Source organism: Anticarsia gemmatalis, chromosome 6 (assembly GCF_050436995.1).
Source record: "Anticarsia gemmatalis isolate Benzon Research Colony breed Stoneville strain chromosome 6, ilAntGemm2 primary, whole genome shotgun sequence".
Lineage (NCBI taxonomy): Eukaryota > Metazoa > Arthropoda > Insecta > Lepidoptera > Erebidae > Anticarsia > Anticarsia gemmatalis.
This window is the reverse complement of record NC_134750.1, coordinates 6,561,860-6,581,508: the sequence shown is the minus strand read 5'-3', so window position 1 is coordinate 6,581,508 and position 19,649 is coordinate 6,561,860. Positions and strand designations below refer to the sequence as shown.

The 19,649-nt window shown below is 34.4% G+C and overlaps 2 protein-coding genes across 7 annotated transcripts; both read right to left on the bottom strand.

Moving 5' to 3' along the window:
- Positions 1-703: 703 nt before the first annotated feature.
- LOC142973822 (putative glutamate receptor) lies at positions 704-2,488 on the bottom strand. Its single transcript, XM_076115845.1, has one exon. The coding sequence runs from the start codon at positions 2,486-2,488 to the stop codon at positions 704-706; it is 1,785 nt and encodes a 594-aa protein (XP_075971960.1).
- Positions 2,489-3,311: 823 nt separating this feature from the next.
- Positions 3,312-19,644, bottom strand: LOC142973613 (guanine nucleotide-binding protein G(q) subunit alpha). Of its 6 annotated transcripts, XM_076115490.1 has the most exons (10): positions 18,967-19,119; positions 18,691-18,894; positions 14,986-15,170; positions 14,227-14,381; positions 12,365-12,493; positions 12,073-12,201; positions 10,578-10,707; positions 9,346-9,499; positions 7,831-7,938; positions 3,312-5,639 (listed from the first exon to the last, which is right to left on the bottom strand). In XM_076115490.1, the coding sequence occupies exons 2-10, from the start codon at positions 18,806-18,808 to the stop codon at positions 5,557-5,559; spliced, it is 1,191 nt and encodes a 396-aa protein (XP_075971605.1). In that variant the 5' UTR covers positions 18,809-18,894; positions 18,967-19,119; the 3' UTR covers positions 3,312-5,556. The 6 variants fall into 6 exon arrangements, with proteins under 6 accessions (XP_075971605.1, XP_075971604.1, XP_075971601.1 ...); XM_076115489.1 differs by lacking the exon at positions 12,073-12,201; XM_076115486.1 differs by lacking the exon at positions 12,365-12,493.
- Between the last annotated feature and the right edge of the window lie 5 nt (positions 19,645-19,649).

Below are 19,649 nucleotides of genomic sequence, written 5' to 3'. Positions count from 1 at the left end.
ACTAACTAAACATGATTTATGTAAATTTTACGCTAATTGAAAATTAATATTTCAAATTAACAACGCAATTGTATTTCAAATTTATAATAAACATTATATACTTACATTATTAAATACGTGTCAATTTCCAGTTTTGTAACTTGAATAAATATCATTGGATAATTCACACACGGTCATTTGATTTCAGACGAAGCTGTGCTTGCTATGGTTATCAAAAATCTTAAACTTAATAAAATTTTTTTGTATGTATTGTGAAAAAATTGTATAATATGTTGAGTTTCAAAAACAAATTAAACCAATAAAACACATCTGAACACACGAAAGCATTTATATTACATACTAATTACAACAATAAGATTGATTCTTTGAATTTTATGTTAGTGGAGGAGCTCAGGGAGGCTTAGTTAACATCAGCCGCGCGGAGGTTGTTCTGTAGATGGGTGACCATCTTACACATATCGAGTTCCTACGTGTTTCGGAGGGCACGTTGAATTGTCGGTTTCTGCCGTCATTTCTTTGACAGTCGTTAACAATAGTCAGCAGTTTGTTATAATCCAGGTAATGTGGAGGTCTGATAGACAGTCGCTCCATGTAAAATACTGGTATTCAGCACGCATCCTGTGACACTGGAAGCCGACTCCAACATAGTTGGAAGAAAGGCTAGGCTGTTGATGATGAATGTTATGTTAGTGGCGACAAGCTTTTACTCCTCTTCTTTTAGGTTTCCGCAAATATATTCTACGGCAAAATAAATAGCTGAGAGTAACCACCCAATTATCAGAACAGCGAAGCACCCAGCAAAATGGTATAGAGTTAAAGGTTCAGGTCTTTGAACTCGGTCTCGACGAAACAAATCTTTACCGCGATGTAAATATCGCTCGTTACATCGTTGAACAAAACCAGCCTCAAAGGCCACTCGAAGGACATAGCTCAATGGTGCCGTCAACGGTGAAAACTTTTTGAAATATACCACAGTAGGACTATTCACGATCTTTTCGGGAATGATCTGCAGTTGCTTAGTGCCATTGTATTTCATAAGATGATATTTGATAATCTCTTTGTTCGATGCCATAACAAAATCTGTAGTTCCATCCAATATCTTGTCAAGGGTGTTGTATAATTGCTCCAAATCCATGTGTATCCAATGATCATAAATATCAGGATCTTGGTAGTAATAATCCCTGATGGACGACAAACCACCGAAAGGAAAGCCATAGCTAAGAGCTTCTCCGAAAGTTTCGAGGTTATCTAAATAATCAGAGTGTTTCAAAGAATTAATGAGGGTGGCTTGGTAAGCGCTTCTCACGATAAAACAGCTCCATACCCAGACATAAATAGCAAATCGAAAACTTCTTTTCGCCGGTATTCGTTGTATTGGCATGCCGAGAAACAAGAGCCAAGAATAAAATAACAGATTATATTTCGATGGACCCATCCGAAAAGCTCTTCTAACTTTACGCCACATATTCGTTTCTTTAAGGGTATTCAGGAAAATAACACCGATAAAGGTGAATAATAATATAATCCTTACCTGAAATTTCAGGGGATGCAAAAGTTTTTCCCAAGGCGGCTTTTCCGGAGGTAGTTTGGCCGCCCACACCATATCCATAGAATTATACGTGAAAGATATTTGAAAATTACCATATTTATTTGAGCTTAGAGGTGCCGTGCACACGGAAGCATGGACCCGGCCGTTGTATATTTCTCCTAGTGAGCCTGTCCAATTGTTATTAGAGTAATGACCCCAATCGTTAGTATCACTGGGAGTTTTTAATACTAGGGTCGCGTTTAACATGTCAGCTGCAAGCTTCATTAAGTCACCGTCGGTCCCCGAGGGCGGTCTGGTTCCGTTATGAAGGTACATAAACGGAGGTTGTTCCACCGTGGACATGATGAGGCGGCATCGGTAGAAATTAGTTAATCTCTCTGGAAAAAGCCCAACAAAGCATTTATCATTATGACAGTCGGATATTAAATCGACGCTGTATGGTATACTGTTCAGACAGCTGTTCGGTGAAACTATTTTATACGAGTATGCTTTGGGCTCGAAATTCGATGTTTTTAAAACTATCGCGTTAACGACGAAAGTGGAAAGCAATGTTTGAAATATTTTCTGTTCATCACACTCTTCAGTGTGCGATGCACAGATTATGACAAACTTGGCGTTGCTATCGTACTTCGCTTTAACGAGCCAACGAATAGTTTTTGATATATCATTTGCCTCTTCTCCAAATATCACGAACTGAGGAACAGCAACACGATGTTTGGGCACAAACTTTCCAAGTTTCACAACGACAGATTGGCTGTAGTTCATCAAGAAAGTTTGCAAGCCGATCGCATGCACCGTATTGAACATTATGAGGGTCATGAATCGCCATTCAAAATTATAGAATGCAATCTTAGCCGCCAGTAATCCGAGTTGGTAAGCATGGTCTTCGTTTATAAACAATTCAGTATTATTAAGAACTAGTTCGTCAACTATATCCATCTTATAATAAAAGTAGTTCAGACTTGTTCTAGAATAAAATCAAAGTGCTAGCTTGTGTGATTTAGCCCTGCAAATGCATCTATGCGGTTATTACTTCTTTACATGATATGCGATTTTATAATTATGAAAGTGAATCCATTAGCGTTTTATATTCGTAGGTACCTAATGCATTTTAGATGTTATAGAAGATATGAAAACACTCGGATTTATTTTGTTTATCAATATCGGTGATTAAATAGCGTTGATTTTATTTCGAATTTAAAGCTGACTTCGGAGCGCTTAACTTTTCTATACTTAGTGAGGTATCGAAATATGTTTTGGGTATTCAAGTAAAATTGTATGTACTTATTTAGAATCTATTCTCTCTATACTAAACTAAAATAATCATATTATTATGGTGTCTACTTTTAACCTAGTGTATCAGTGAAAAAGTACCTGTAGGTCCACATTGCGTTGATCCAAGTTACTAGAAAATTTGAATTGTGCTCTCTGTCGACTCCATAATGAATTAAATCTCTACGCTTATTGATATCATTGCTAACGAGGGATGTGATGCATTCGAGTTTGAGCTTTTAATTAAGAACTTTCGCGCGTATCACGTAGGTATACATCATATTCCTAATATTTTTAGATCCTTTTCGTGTAAGTATATCTATTTCTATATCCTGACAATACTGTAAATGATTTTGTGCTTATGCAGATATTATGATTATGTAGGTACCTAGCTACTTATGTGTAAATTATTGTTTTTTTTTTAATATCATATTTCTCATAGATATTTAGGGTGATGGAATGTTGTGACGATGAAATAAAACAACGCGTATAGCTGAAAAAAATTATATTTTATGAGAAATTATAATTTACAATATTTCATTCAGGCATCCATCTTCAGTCGGAACTTAAGCTAAAATTCTCACAATCTCACGCAAAAGGTAAAGCAACGTTAGACTATAATATAGTTTTAGCAATATTTTGTGTAGTCATCGCCCAACCGTAAAAACAAATAGGTAAGAACCACACCAGTACACGATATTCAGTCCATTCGTAAGGAAGATACGAATTGGCGGCACTTTCAACTACGACGACACGAGTTCCGATCGTACGAGGCTCGCCTTTTAAGTAACTAATCACCAATGTATAGTTTCATTGTGCTTTGTTTTGTTTTGAAACTACTGCAACTAAATATCAATTCAAGCTCATGCATTGAATACCAATGTGAACGAGTAATAGAGTACGTACGTATCTATTAAAGTATATTTTATGATTACATCTGAGTATATCAGAATGTAAGGTATGTACAGAGGTACGCGGCTAGCAGGCGAGCGTCGCCGCGGCGCGGATGTAGTCGCAGCGGAACGTGTCGTCACAGTTGGCGCTAGAGCCGCGTCGGGCCCCGAACTAATTCACAATATTGCTGTACAATTGCACAAAAGAAATATAGTTCTATGTACACGGCATACACAGAGATTGCACTATAATGGGTAACATCAATAGAAAGTTTCCAATATTGTGCGCTAAGTTTCAATTTCACATTACTTTGAGCATTTCAGACAGCTGTATCTTAATTAAAGCATGGAGTTTTGCTATTGACAGTGTCACTTGTAATTGTGCTTAGCGGTCGATATAGAAACTTGAGTAGAAGAGAAATTAAGACACAACAACAAATAATACAATAATTATATATCTTAAAAACAGAAACTTGGTTTCTTATACATTAAAAAAACTAAATTATAACACGAAGCAACACTCTTAATTAAGCATGGTACAATAAAATACTCTAAAATATGGAAAACAATTATAAAATGTAGTTATATTTGTGCTTCACGTTACGATAAAAAAGTATGCCAATAGCAAAACTTGGCACTGAACTGTCAGCTCAATTCACTCAGCACATTTAGACCCAAATGTACAATATATTACATTGTGGTAAAAGCGTTCGTGCAAAAAACTTCGGTTTCGGTTTTTACAAGTCACGTTTCGCTTTTGTTGTCCCTGGGTTTTCTAGTAAAAAAAGTTTATATCAAATGCATCAAAAATGTCCTTAAACAACTAACGTAGTAACCTCCTATACTTGACGTACAGCTAGCTGAATGGAATTTTCATACACGGATAACGTTAGGAAGAAACCAAATACACCAGACCACAGCGTACACAAAGCCTACAGTTAACGTAAAACATTTTGCGTGAAGTCAATTCGTGTAGAAAAACACCATATTTAAATATAAACAGCTTAAATAATAACATATATTCAAGTAACAAAAATTCCAATGTACAAAAGTAACGAAATATTTAAATACAGTAATAAAGTTATAAATCTTTCAATTTAACAGAAAATAGGGTACCGATATGATAATTATGTCTATTGAATTTAATCGGTAGGTAGAGTGCCGGCGAGCGGCACGCGCTGTCTCTGGGTCGATCAGACGTCGAACCTTACCAGACATCCTTTCATAACTAAAATAAATACGTAATAGTAACACGGAAGCATCCCGATCGATACATTAGTAGGAAGGCCTGTCTCGACCCACGAGGGTGATACTAAACACGCGTTTCATTGGACTAGTTTGTTCAAATCCATCCGTCTGGACATAATAAAATGTATACTAATGTAGAAAGATATTATGGCAACAAACTTTACAAAAACCCTAAAACAATGACTAAAAGCAGCTCATGGTAAGGCCAAGACTCACCATAACTTTTAAAATGCACAATTTAATATTCACCGATACAGACACATACATAAATTGTGAATAACTTCATCATAAAAAAACATGTCAAAAAACCTGACGCGTCGTGAAGCGATCCGTACGGATCGAGAACGAATGTTGTCCGAGGAGTGCGGCCGGCACACGCGGGCCCGCCGCCGCACCCCACACTCCTGCTAGTTTTTGGGTTAAATGACTTACAATCTATCCTTACTTTCTCATTAAACATTTTAAGGTGAAATAAGTTCGTCCATCCGATCTCAGTTCGTGAATTTACATACACATTCTGTCGTGAAGTGATGATGTTTAAATTATGTGTTATACACAATCACAGATTTGTGTCAGGGACCATGCTGGTTTCGCTTACACGAGGTTGTACTCCTTTAGGTTGGATTGTAAGATTGTGTCTTTCACTGCAGCGAACACAAACCGGATGTTTTCAGTGTCTGAAAAGTAAATATATTACAACATATTATCTAAAAATTATACATTTCGTCAATGTAAAGTACTTTTTATGAATACACGCTGTAAAATTTTAGCACAACTCAAAGTATACACTATTATATTATGCCGATTTCAGATACCAATCTTATTATAGGTATCTCTACCAAAAATACATACGAAACTGTTGATGTACATATTACAAACGTTCTAAAGTAACTGCACTTTGTTTGATCACCTTACCTCAGATCCCTTTTCCTTTTGGTATAGAGTAACACATCGACTTGGTAAATAATAACAACCTACTACTTGATGTAACAAAACTTCTCTACATATCGTTATAAAATAATATTTTTTTAGGAGTATTATTCCCTATCATGATGTCAATGAAATTAAACTTATTTAAAAACAGTATCTTGCATAGTTCCGAATTATAAAAAGTTTATTTCAATCCTTATGTCCGACCGCAGGTATAAGTACTACCAGTTAGGGCTTGCGTTTTTGTTATTCATAGGTACATGCGCCATGCAGTTGGTTGTTTTAAGTAGTGTATGTAAAGCCTGATGTATTACACAAAATAAACAAGTAAAACACCAAATAATAAATGTCAACAATGATATACCCACTTTGACATGCACAAAACATACATTGTTAAAATACATGCAGACAAAACAGTTAAACTAAAAGGTGAAATAAAAACATGCAATGCGGTATTAAAAATATTTAATGTTAGTAAATGAGTATACATTTAGCAAATCATGCCAAGTTGAATTCTTTAAGAGCTGATTGCATGATGGTATCCTTGACGGCGCAGAACACAAGTTTAATGTTTTCGGTATCTTTATACATATCCAAGGCAGCATGCAAAATAAACAAAATAAATAAAAGTAGAAGCAAAAGCAACACATGCAATAGAACTGAAAACACATATTATAGACAAATTCAAAGCAGTTAGTAAGTCAGAAAGAGTTTTAAAATACTCGGGAACAGTAGTTATTGATTTATACCAGACTTCAAAAATAAAGTTCAAGTGATTATTAAACATTTTACTCACATAATTTAGTATGTTGGAGAGTTAATATAAGTAGTTAATATTATTATTTCATTGTTTAGAAATACAAAATATAACATATGTACACAAATTAAAACATATTAGTAAAAGCAGAACAACAACATCAAAAGCACCCATAATTTACACATCTACATACAGAACACTTCTACAAACGACTACTATAAAACAAAATATCAATATAGCGTTATTTACTACAAACAAAACCAACAAAAAGAAAGTGTCCATAGTTTAAAACTTACCCATATTCTTAAGTAAACTTCAAACTATCTCCTCAAATTACAGTCAAAGTATAGAAACAAATTCTCATACTTATTTAGCTAATGGACTACAGCTTACCTTTGGTCAGACAGAAGAAAAAACTTCGACGTTTGTATCTAGGGTAGTAGTAGTATATGTACGAAATTATGTAAAAAGCTACATAATATTACGTAAAATTAGTTAGCAGTGATTCATTTCTAACAACGCCTTTACATTTATGTATTTCTAATTATTATTAGTATTTGAAATATAATATACGAATTTCTTGGATTTTATCTATGGTACCTATATTTAGCATGGAACAATGTAATTGTTAATTTCAATAAACAATTATTTTTATACCTAGACAATATGGTTTTAAATAAGTTTTAACAAAGTGCCGTAACTTTGGAACGTGTATCAGAATAACATGAAGGTAGTGCTCTCTGGGAGGAGCCGACGTCCACGTATATATATGTTAGGGGTTAGAGGAATTTTACATCAATTCACTTCCCGACTCGATCGAGTAGTTTTTACGTTCTGAAAGATGAATGTTACCTTATCCCATGAATGTTGTTTTTGACTGTTTCTCATTGAACTTTTTACGGAGGTATGGAATTTTGGTATAAGTTTAAAATTGTTTTGTTCAAAATATATATTTCTTCTCTCTCATTCAAATTAATGTTGGTAATCCATTAACGAGTAAGTTTTCTAGGTAACTTTAGATCAGTTATTTCAGGGACATAAATATTTTACTCATTTAACAAAGCAAACATCATTCTTTCAGTTGAGGCGATTACTGATGTACCAATGTTCCTTCAAATAATTTGTCGATGTTTTCATACTCGTTAATAGACTCATTAAAAATGATAATACGTTGTACTAACCTGTCGCGCAGGTAAAGTGGGAGTAGATGATTTTCTCAGCATCCGGATTGAGGTCGACGAACATCCGCAGAATGAACTCGCGCGCCGTGTTGGCGTCGCGTTGCGGACCTGTTGTAAAACTCAAATATCTAGCTTTGCTACAAATAACATTTCTAATGCAATCTTCATTGGTAATATTTGCGTGTTTGCACCCCTCCAAGACAATAAATTACTTGTATTTTCTATCGTCTGAAATGACAGCGCTCAAAGAGGTAATGAAAGAGAGACATACTATGAATTGCTGTTAAGTTATCGTAGCTAAGTTATAGTGCTGTTTAAGTTATCCCTACATCTATGGCATGTTTTTTACGAATGGTATACGGTTCTTAGCAAATAATAGACTGGATAAAATAAATTATCCAAACGTCTTAAATTTTCCGCATTCTATTTATTTATATTGTTAATGTTAATTTATGACAAATATACTGTCATTACGAGGACTTTGAAACATGGACTCTTTGTACATGTTTTAATAGCAATATAATGTCATATAATTAATTATTGTTCCCACTTGACGTTAGGTTTATCCCCTGAGCTCGAATGCTTTCCATTTTGCATTTCATTACATATGATAGTGTTGTTCGTCTATTTTTAGAGTATTACGTATTTTAGATGACTATAATATTTATGGAAATAAACAATACAACAACTGTACCTACTAATTATATTGTTCATATTTAACCAATAAAAACATGTTAGCAGCTTAATGCGCAACTAATTTCATAAATACAATCTGATTGATGACACATGGAAAAATATTGACTGACCATCCAGATCTCTTTTGAGAAGAATTAAGAAAAATATATGAAAACATGTAAATATTTATTACGAATATGAATAAAAATGTCCCTAAGACTTGCTACACACATATATTCGGTTAGTTGGTTTTGCTGCCCGGCTAGGCCGATTAATGCCGAACCGAATGTGTCTACACACAAGCCCAAGAAGTTACCCAACCATTTACTAAAGAATAAAAAAATCCAATGAAGATTACATCAGTTCTAGCATACCACACAAGAGCTTAGCCTAGCTTTTAAAACTAGCGTTCTAAAACACGAGATTATCATGTCATTGTATTCAACCTGTAGCAGTTGTGAAATGTGAATAGCACGATCTTTCCGGGTCCGGATTCTCTTTCAAGTACTTTTGGAGAATATAGTCTAGTGCAGGTACTGGATCGCATTTCGGACCTATTTGTTGAATAACATTAGTATTTCGAAGTTTATGGCAGACATTTTTCGACCATTTTCAAAAGGCTAGTAGGAGTAGTACACTATAATATTATATTCAGTTTATTACCTGGACAAAAAAATTACATATATATCTTCTGTCCCCTATTTGAGGTTAAGACATAATATAAGTGATGACGCCGTGACAGTAATATAATCCATCAGATAAAATATACGCCAGATTTGCTACTAGACAATTTCTATAGTCACTTTTTGTAATATAAATTGGTTTATAAAGATTTCTTACCGTCGTATTCAGGGAAGTAGTCGACAAGATGCGAGTACATGATCTTTTCTTCGAGCAAATCCTTTTTGTTGAGGAACAAAATCACCGACGAGTGCTGGAACCATGGGTACGTGATGATCGTCTTGAACAACGCCTTCGACTCTTCCATTCGGTTCTGGAATACAATTTGAGCAATTGTTAAATCTGGTAATACAATGCGATAGTTTGTAAGTATGGATGTAAAAAGTCGAAAAACGACGTATTACGACGTTTGGACGTACTTAAATTATATTTGGTACACTGATAGTTTATAACCTGGAATAACACATAGGATTTTTATCCCCGGGTAAATCTTTTGCTGCGGACACAGCGGGGAGATTTTTTTCGTACTTTATACAATCCATCTTTTTTGAGGAGAAAGACACTCAGCTCAAGTAGCACGAAAGTACTGGCTGAACTATACAGGCTTACTCGGGCAACGTTTAGCGTATACGAAATTGTATTAAACTCTCCGCCAAAACTTTTAAACACATAGAAAAAAAAAGAAATTCAGCGTTCTAAACTGGATTCTTATAGATTAGTCGTTGGAATTAAGCATCCTTTTTTATCATTTTGTTACGATTAGCATTAAAGATTTATATGAGTGAAGGTGGTTGCGAGTAATCGTATTGAACACTATGCAATATTACAGGAAAATATTGTTGATTGATCGACTTTTCCCCTTATCAATACTGAGCGTGACGTTTTGCTTTGTAGTCAAGACCACAGGACATATTTATATCAGGAAATTACTAATGACGTTAAAGCAAAGAAATGATTCAGGGAAATAAACCTATACTGAAAATCCGATGAATATAGGTAAAACGACAATACTTAGCAATAAATAAATTCATTTAACATATTACTGTCTCTGTACTGGGCAAAGGTCTCCCGTAATGAGGAAGGGACTAGAGTCCACCACGCAGGCCGAGTGCGGGTTGGGTATTTTACATTCCTTCAAGAACTGCGTTATAGAACTCTCATGCAGGCAGGGTTGCATCACGATGTTTTCTCTATCGTTTGAACAAGTAAGAGCATTTCTAATACACACATAGCTTCGAAAAGTCGAAAATCATTGGTCTTGCCTCGGGTTCGAACCATCGCATCGATCACTTGCGTGAGAGATGCATACTTAGACCACTTGGCTCTGCTCATGTCCTTATAATATCTTGCAATGTAAAACTAAATGTTAAACATTATATACGTTTACTTACCTCATTTTCAGATTCGAATAAAATTTGATCATATTCACTAAGAGCTACTAAGAATATGATAGATGTGACGTTTTCAAAACAGTGAATCCACTTCCTTCTCTCGGATCTTTGGCCCCCGACGTCCACCATTCTGTTAGAAATATAACAATATTAGTCTTTTATCATTACGCATACATATGATGTAAACATTGCAATTGATATATTCTAATTACTAAAGGCAGGATGAGCAAACTGCTTTTTTTGTAAAAGTTAGTTATGAACACGTCAAATATCAGAACTATCAAAGAAAAATAAAAACTTCAACAAAAAAGAGCAGTGTGCTTCGTACTCTAAAAGCAACTGATATAATTCTATTAGTACTTGTTAATATAAAGCGAAGCAATAAAAAATCGATACATTAGTAGAAAAGAGGTGTATAAATATGAGTAAATACCGTAATAAAATATATCTGACCTAAATATCACTCGGCTCTTCGTTACGTTGCCAAATATGCTAGAATGTATTGCTTAGATGACTTTCACGATTAACTTGTAGTTGTACAAGTTAATTGTGATTGACAATGACAAATACTATGAGGTGAATAAGGTATCTGTAGGTGCAAGTAGGGATTAGGTGATATTATGCTGTGTTTTGCGTTTCGACACTGTGCCTGTTCATAATTATTTCAAATCTGGCAGCAAATTGTGGACGACATTTATACGTACACAGCCATCACGATTGCAAGTAAACTAACGTATTTTTTCTTTAGAACAGTCATACCAATGGCGGTTGCGTGAATAAGGTAATAATGGTAATAGCCGAAACATTAATCTCATGGTAAAAGTGATTGTTCTTTATAAAACTTTAGGAAAACCAACATTATATGCTGTTACTTTGTATGGCACATGTCATAATGCATGGGATACGAAATATTATTGCTAGTATTATGCATTTATATTGATAATACTAAGATTTACTGCCTTAAAACTACAGGGGATGTTTAAGACCACATTATAAATGTATGTTCTAAAACTGATATCACATCAAAAAAACTGAAGAAGCTGATGACAAATTGTATTGTACATTTAATGTAAAATGTGGTGCTATCCTACCACCCATCACCAATAAAGAAAAAAGCTTAAGCATAGTCTTGTGCAAACAGGTAGTGACAATGTTTTATAATGCATAGACTAAAAGTTGCCATGCTATAATGCAAGCTATGGCAACACTTCGAGCAGTCATATACAACGAATATCGAAGTGTTACCATTGCAAATTCAAACACCAAGCAAAAAAGGCAACAACATCACAAGCATTCGACCATAGATTAGTATATCAAAACCACACCTTGGAATCAAATAGGATAATCAAAAAGTAATACGACGTAACACGTGTTCTTTTGGCTCATAGCACTAAAATAGGGATACTGCGGTATTACAATAACTTCATAGGGAAAACTGCAACCGGGTAAACTAGCTCTTCAACGGCAGCAAACAGTTCTGTGGTTTCGGACATACCTAAATATGATTCCGTCAAGATCGAAAGGATACTCAAGGATGCCGGTGGTCGGCTGTCGAGCTCGCAAGATATCCTGCTCGGTCGGCAGGTAATCTTCCTTTTCGATTCTTGCCAAATCGCTTAAGTAGCTGAAATATGTCACATGCAAGACTAACAGCAAATGCAAACATGCACATAGAGATCACAATCAGAGACCCTCATAAAAGAAACAATAAGACAGACAGATGTTCCCGATTTGTACCATGCACCTGTAAGCGTATCATGCACAGCCTTACATTGTTATAGTTTTACCTAAATCGTATTTCCTCCAAGTCAAATGGGTATTCTATAATGCCCGTTGTGGGAACTCTCACGCGAAGGATGTCCTGTTCGGTTGGTAAGTAATTTGGTGCCGCCACGCGGTCAATCTCCTGCAAGTAGCTATAGAAAATTCTTTTCTCAATATGGTTTCTATTTAAAATCGTTCTACAGTTTTGAAATCATAAATACATTCAACAGTAATTAACGATTTGTACTTTTAATACTCCCTAGAAATAACATTAAGGTAAATATTAACATGCCATTGTGTGCTGAATATTTAGGGATTATGACATCATGAACATAACCACAATCTTTTAACAGCTTTGCTCCCAGTTATTTCAAGTTTCCTGTAGCCGGGATTGCATTTATCATCATGAATCATAAAACTAGTACTTATGTTATAGGATATTATTCGAAAGATAATTACCTACAAGTGACTAGAACATTACTAATGAAATATAATGCATGTGTAGGGAATGTATTCCATCATTGATCATAAAGAAGGTATAAACAATATCGATTGTTTTAAGCTTTCTTGATGACTTAATGCCCATACATCACCCGTGCGTGACTAACTTGTGGATTGTATGGTTGTAGGAATGGTTTATAACATTATTCAGGTCATAATCTGCCTTCTTTAACTGACAAATGGATCAAAAATCGAAGTTCAAAAAGTTATTCTCGATCTAGATCCGAAAAATCGGTACTAACATATTATGCATATGATAGGTATACATAAAAATTATTGTATGAGCTGATGAATTTTAGGTAAGAGACAAAACGTTTGAAACTAAACGCGTTCGCCAACCACAATGTCCGATAATACTTCATAAACGACCTTGATAATATATCAAGCAACGCAATAAAGAATGCCTAAATTGTATAAAACAAAAACAGACTATCAAACATTATAATGTTACTCGCATAATAAGTCTGAATTCGCGATTAATCGTTGAATGACTACTACTTACACTTAAATTCGTCAAGAATAGAATACTGGTAAAATCAAAATTTTAGTTATGAATTCAACAATCAACATCATGTACCTATATTTTTTGTGGTTATCCGTATTTACCGAAACCGTACCACCCATGTGGGAACTTAGAGATAGCATGAGAGTTATGTTTGAGTCACTTTTAAATAACAAAATATATTGCTATAATAATATATGACATGGCGCAAATCAACGTTAATACAAGCCAGGACTTGAAACTTTGCTTCTTTACTTTTCATTTTTTACTATGGCTTCTGTATAAATCTATGTAAAGGTAATATTAGATTGATGGTGAGTATTTTTGTAATTTCCTCCTGTTCGAAATTGTGAATAACTTTTATCCATAAATCATTCTTACGCATCTTCGCATCAAATTAATACTATTTAATACTATGTATAATAAATACAAAACAGTAAACTAGTATCAGTATCGATTACCTAAAATCTAGCTACGGACTAATTAGGTCACCCGGAAGTGGTACATGTGTGTGCCACATGACAACTTTCTAGGTGCTACAGTTCGAAGAAAAGTTTTGCTTATACATAAAATATGCTACTAAGAAATTAACAATATAACACGGATATCGCATCAATGAGGGCAATTTCAATCACGTTGTCGGAAGTTACGAGTTCGAATACCGGAAAATATTTTTTTAACTAAGTCTTACTACTTACATAGATGCAAATCGTTCTCCTAAATCGAAAAGATAATTTTAACAAAATATATTTCGAGATTTCGCTAAGAACTTGGGTGGTGTTTCATATCCAAATTTTGTTATTGGAAATACGAAGAAGTGGGCTTCAGCATGTTCTTTAGGAAGAGCGTATTTGAATGTAAGTTGCGGTCATTGTGACTTACTATTTGGCCGAGTCGGTCAGCTGGTATTCTCGCCTGCGATCGTAGCACTCCTGAATGCCGGAGTCAGCCCAAAGACCCTTGATGGCTTCGACGTAAGGGCTGTCGAATGTTGTTACACTCTCAAAGTCGATCACTGATATCAGGTCCGCCTTTTCCTGGAATTTGACAAGAATTCAAATTAAGTTTTTGTATACATTAAAAATTACAAACGTGTTTATAATAAAATACCTATTTTAGATTGTTGCGCAATTTTTGTGTGTATTAATTACTTAGTAACTTGAATTTTTGCCGGTAAAGTTTTACGTGTACACAAATAGGACTAATTACTTCATGGTATTTCCCATGCGATTTATCATCGGGTTACTGTTTATTGTACTGTGTGGTTGTGGCTACTAACACACTTTGTGGTGGTACATTATTGCAAGACATTATTATGTGCAAATAATTCTCTATGCTCTTATTTTTATGCTTATCCTACAGACAACATTAATTTATAACAATAATAATACATACATTTTCGACGTAGGTCAAGAGCAGACAACAGTAAAAAATTATGTGACACTATGATTGCTTTGCACAAAAATTTGAAGTGCCATAATTATTACCTTCATTTTTTAGAATGTTTTTTTTGAGATGACGTTTTATTGATTTCTAGATAAATAAAATATTATTGTTTGTCTATTCTCATAAATGAATTTTATTCATATTAGATAGTAATGTCTCTGATGATGTTTCATTAAGATCAGTGATAGAACTTACTGCGCTGGACGGATTTCCATATTGTATTGAGAGTAGATCCATGGCGCGTATCATACTCTGCATCGCCATGAAGATGTTCTGATAGACGAGCTTGATAAAACCACGCTTATCATCGTCGCTGTAGCCCGAGCCGTGGATGATTCTCATCTGCTTGATGAATGTTGACTTGCCTGACTCGCCAGTACCTGTTACGACAAAATAACACATTACACATCATATCAACATCGTCGACATAAATATTTGTGTCTATTTAGGTAGATTTTGGACTGTTTGTTTTGTGTATGGAGGAAAAAATATATCGAAGTACCTAATATGCATCCAATGAGTAACTAAATTATTACCCATACTTCCATACTAATATTATAAATGCGAAAGTAACTCTGTCTGTCTGTCTGTTACTCAATCACGTCTAAACTACTGAACCAATTTGCATGAAATTTGGTATGGAGATATTTTGATACTTCAGAAAGGATATAGGCTACTTTTGACCCCGGGAAAATGACGCATTCCCATGGGAAAATTCAGGTGGCGGACGAAGTCGCGGGTAAAAGGTAGTGATTTATATATTAGTATCAAAGACCAGTACTATCTAGTAGCGTTTAGTATATGGTGTCATGAAGACTAATAATGTCAAAAAGATTCGTTTATGAAGTTGACCTCCGATGAGCAGTAGCCGCGACATTGTGCGACAGTCTAACACTTAAACCTACGCGCCAATGTACTGAATATCGCATCAAGAGTTCTATTGCTGAAGTAGAACGCTCCTGCTCTGTTTAAATAACTTCACAAATAACTGTCTGTCTGTTGTTATTCTTCTATGCCTAAATGGCTGAAGCGATTTTGACAGAATTTGGCAGAGTGATAGTTAGGGATGTTTGCCGGCTACTTTTTGCAAAACATATCCTCGAGTCACAGACAGTAATTATTAGGTATTGATTATAATATTACTGAAATCCAGTAAATAATATGACCTGTACTTGTGAACTGATGACTTTTTAGTTATTAGTCACTATCAGGCGCAGTAAATGAACACAACATCAAAATCGTATGTAGGTCATCAAAATTATTGTTTAGCGGGAATTCGCATTATCAAGCACGAAAGGTGTAGGGGAGATTACGAGTTGATTTCGTCTCCGCGCCATTGAGGCATAATATTTGGGTTGAGACAACATATCTCAATATAATCTTATCTTGAAGCTATGAGAACTAACTGTCAAAAAGTAGTAATACAAGATACTAATGCACTCGAGTCTTTGTGTGCAATAAACTAAGTATGAGAAAATTTGTCAAGATAACACCATTTCAATATAGATTGTAGCTTTTGATAGGGCTCAGTACCAAAATTAGTTATAAAAATATAAGATATACAAAATAATGTTTTATGAATCTACAAGTGCTTTTTGTAGCAAAATAAATATGCATTGTAGTATGTAACAAAGAATACATACAATTTTGTTACATTTTGTTGTATAATTCCAGCTATAAAACTGTTATATTATGCAATGTTTAATTATACCTACATTACTCTATTAGAGCAGCACTATGTTTTTGTATAGTTATAGCTCTCCTCCATTGATTCAATTTAATTAAAACTTCCTGCTAGGAATTTTAATTCTTTCCTTAATACTTTATTCCCTTTAGGTAAGTACATAAGGATAAAGTACATAATGTACAATAAAATAAAAAACTTGCCTAGTATTGGTAACAATTATCTTTAGTTATTTAGCATTTTAGCCATCACATATCAAAATTGTGATTTCCAGAGAATATTATAAAGTGCTGCTAAAAAATTGATTCTTTAGCCTGTTTTAGTTTGTCGGGAACTTCTTAAACAGATGCAACTTTAGCAGGCTAATCATGTGAAAAGAGAGTATGTGCCTCATGATAATGATATATTTATATTTCTATTTTGGTATGTATAGTATCTATGTTTTGTACTTTGTGGTCATTGTATAATATCTACAGTATTTAAACTAAAATTAATTTAAATTAGTATACTGTTTTATGGGTGATGGACAGACTTTAGCTATTGAAGTAATATTGTTAGTAAATAAACTAAAAATACAACATGAAACAACCAGACACAAAACAATTATCCTCGGACCATAATAATCTTACTGCACTTAGTGCATAAATAGTGGCATGGCAACCACTTAAACCACTGCCCACTCCAAGCAGACTATTTTAAATATAGATATCTATTTATTTATAAGCTGTTCCCTGACTGAGTCATGAACAATGCATAGCCTAAATGCTCAATTTATAACCAAGATGTATGAAAAGAGGTATGATCCTAAACTTTTTTACTCTTTTACTGTTTGTCTAAATGTAACATGGGATCAGAAATGACACTGGCTAGAGAGTAAAAAATATGTTAAAAGAAATTAATTTATGACAATAAATGCAAATGATCCACATCTCTTTGAAACAATTTATCAGTAATAAACTATTAATTAAGCAAATAAATAGATTATATCGTCCCATCCTCATTAGCAAATTGGAAAATCCACAATATTGTTATTGGGAATGATTATCATGATAAGGTACTGACACTACATGTTTGTAAGTATTTTCATTCATAGCCAAAGTAAAACTATGATAGACTCTTGTTGCTTGTACCTATTTAAAATATATTTAGTAAATAGTAGTTATGGTATGTATGTATGGATTTAAAATCTGTAATAATGATGGTAATACAGGCATCTCCCATGCATACCAATACATAACAAAATGAAATTGGGGTTTTACCACATTACTCTACCATACCCATAAGTACCAAGAAGTTGTTATTTAATATTAAAATAAATAGAACTTGTAAGATTAATCATGCATGTGCAAATAGCAACGACTTTGTTGTCTATTAAATGAGAATAAGCATAAAATTAAAATGTGCAACATGCATTAAGGGGACAATGAAGTTAAGACCAGGGGCAGTTCGATCAAGCAAGAGCATGATTAAAAGTTACGTAGGTATCTACATTCTTCAGAATAATGTAGATTTAAAGTCATGTTAAATGTGGTAATTTTTATATATTAATGTCTCAAAATGTCCTTGATGAGATACTGTACAAAACTGATAAAAAAGTTTAATCCACAAGTTCTTTGAATTTATTGCCAATATAACTCAGAACAAATATTGCTATGTTGAAGACTAAAGCCAATTTAACCATGAACAAGTGAATATAGGTATACCTACACAGAGATAATAAACTTATATATTATTAGTGTATGAATTTATGAAAATGACTACATTCTCACATTATGTCTGTATTATACTGTATACAGTTTAATTCATAAGTAAGTACTTTGTTAGCACTTGTTCCTTTGTGAGCTACAGGGTAAAAGCTTTGAGTAATTCATTACTAATTGGACACAAATAGTACACAAGTTCATTGATCAGGTGTCATACTTCAGTACAAATCATCTGAGTCATCATAGTTCTCTAAAATATTTGCATCATTGTTCAAAATCACATTTCATAAGTACATACTATTGACCTCATACAAATGTAGGGCAGCTCTAATGAGCGGTCAAATTATGGTCCTTCTGGTCACTTTGTAATTTATATAGCTTGTCTGTATATAGCCACATGAATTTCTTGACATATTATACTTATTTAGGCACCAACAAGTTCTAGTTCACTACACTGGAAAATCAAGGGTTATTTTACAGCTAGACGACAGAAACACGACATGAAGCACTTACCAAGCAGGAGCAGTTTGAGTTCTCTCCTGGCATCTCGTTTGTCCTTCCGGAGTTGCCGTTCTATCTCCTGATTGATTCGTTTCTGTTCTTTGGCTTCCTCTGACATGCAGCACTCCATGATTCCTCAGAGCGGAGCGCCGCAATCCTTCCTCGCGTGTGGAGCCCTGTCCTTTCGGCAGGCCTTTCAACCGAGGCACACCACTCCTAGAAATTACATTATTATTACACTCACTATATCACGTTAACACACGCCACTAAATATCACAGATCACGTACCGACGCGACAACGCGCGAACAATCATTCGAACTAAAAACTATCAAATACTAATACCGACAATCCGGTCACTGGGTGTGGTGACTTATGATCGGTCATATACATAAACGCTTCTGTCAACTGCCGACATAAACACATCGAAATCCGTTTATATACGAGCGTGGAACCTTGCGAAGCGATCGCATAATCTTGTTAATGTAACTAGATTCAAGAAACCTATGGCTATTCACCACACGTGTGTATTAATAAGATTAAAACTGTGAGCAAACAGCGGATTGATGATACCTAGGTAATCTACTGATAACTAGAACGGCCTATGTCTAGGTTACGATGTGATTTGCCAGGCCTCTCTGGGTGAGTATAGACGCCTTGTAAATACACTTTTTCACTTATTACGTACCCGAATGTATATCCATAGGGCACGATCAAATATTCCACTTCAAATTATTGCACTAACCACGATTAATCACTCAAGTCATACAACGTCTGCCTCTCAATATGGCGCTCGCTGATTTTGGGCGATGGTGTTCTGCGCGTGCGTTGTTCGTGTATGAGCAAATAAAAAATAATAGACTAAAATTGGATGGAACGTTACAAAAATTTATAAAACAATAAATTTTGATCAAGGCTCATCGAATTAAATTAATTTGAAATGAAAATCAAATCTAATTTTCATATTCATCAA

Bases quoted from the DNA above. Each gene is read 5' to 3' on its own strand.
- LOC142973822 (XM_076115845.1), bottom strand. From the start codon at position 2,488: ATGGATATAGTTGACGAACTAGTTCTTAATAATACTGAATTGTTTATA.
- LOC142973613 (XM_076115490.1), bottom strand. From the start codon at position 18,808: ATGGAGTGCTGCATGTCAGAGGAAGCCAAAGAACAGAAACGAATCAAT. The intron at 15,171-18,690 runs GTAAGTGCTTCA...TTGTCGTAACAG, and splicing joins ACTCAAACTGCTCCTGCTTG to GTACTGGCGAGTCAGGCAAG. The intron at 5,640-7,830 runs GTTAGTACAACG...TTTACTTTTCAG, and splicing joins CCACTTTACCTGCGCGACAG to ACACTGAAAACATCCGGTTT.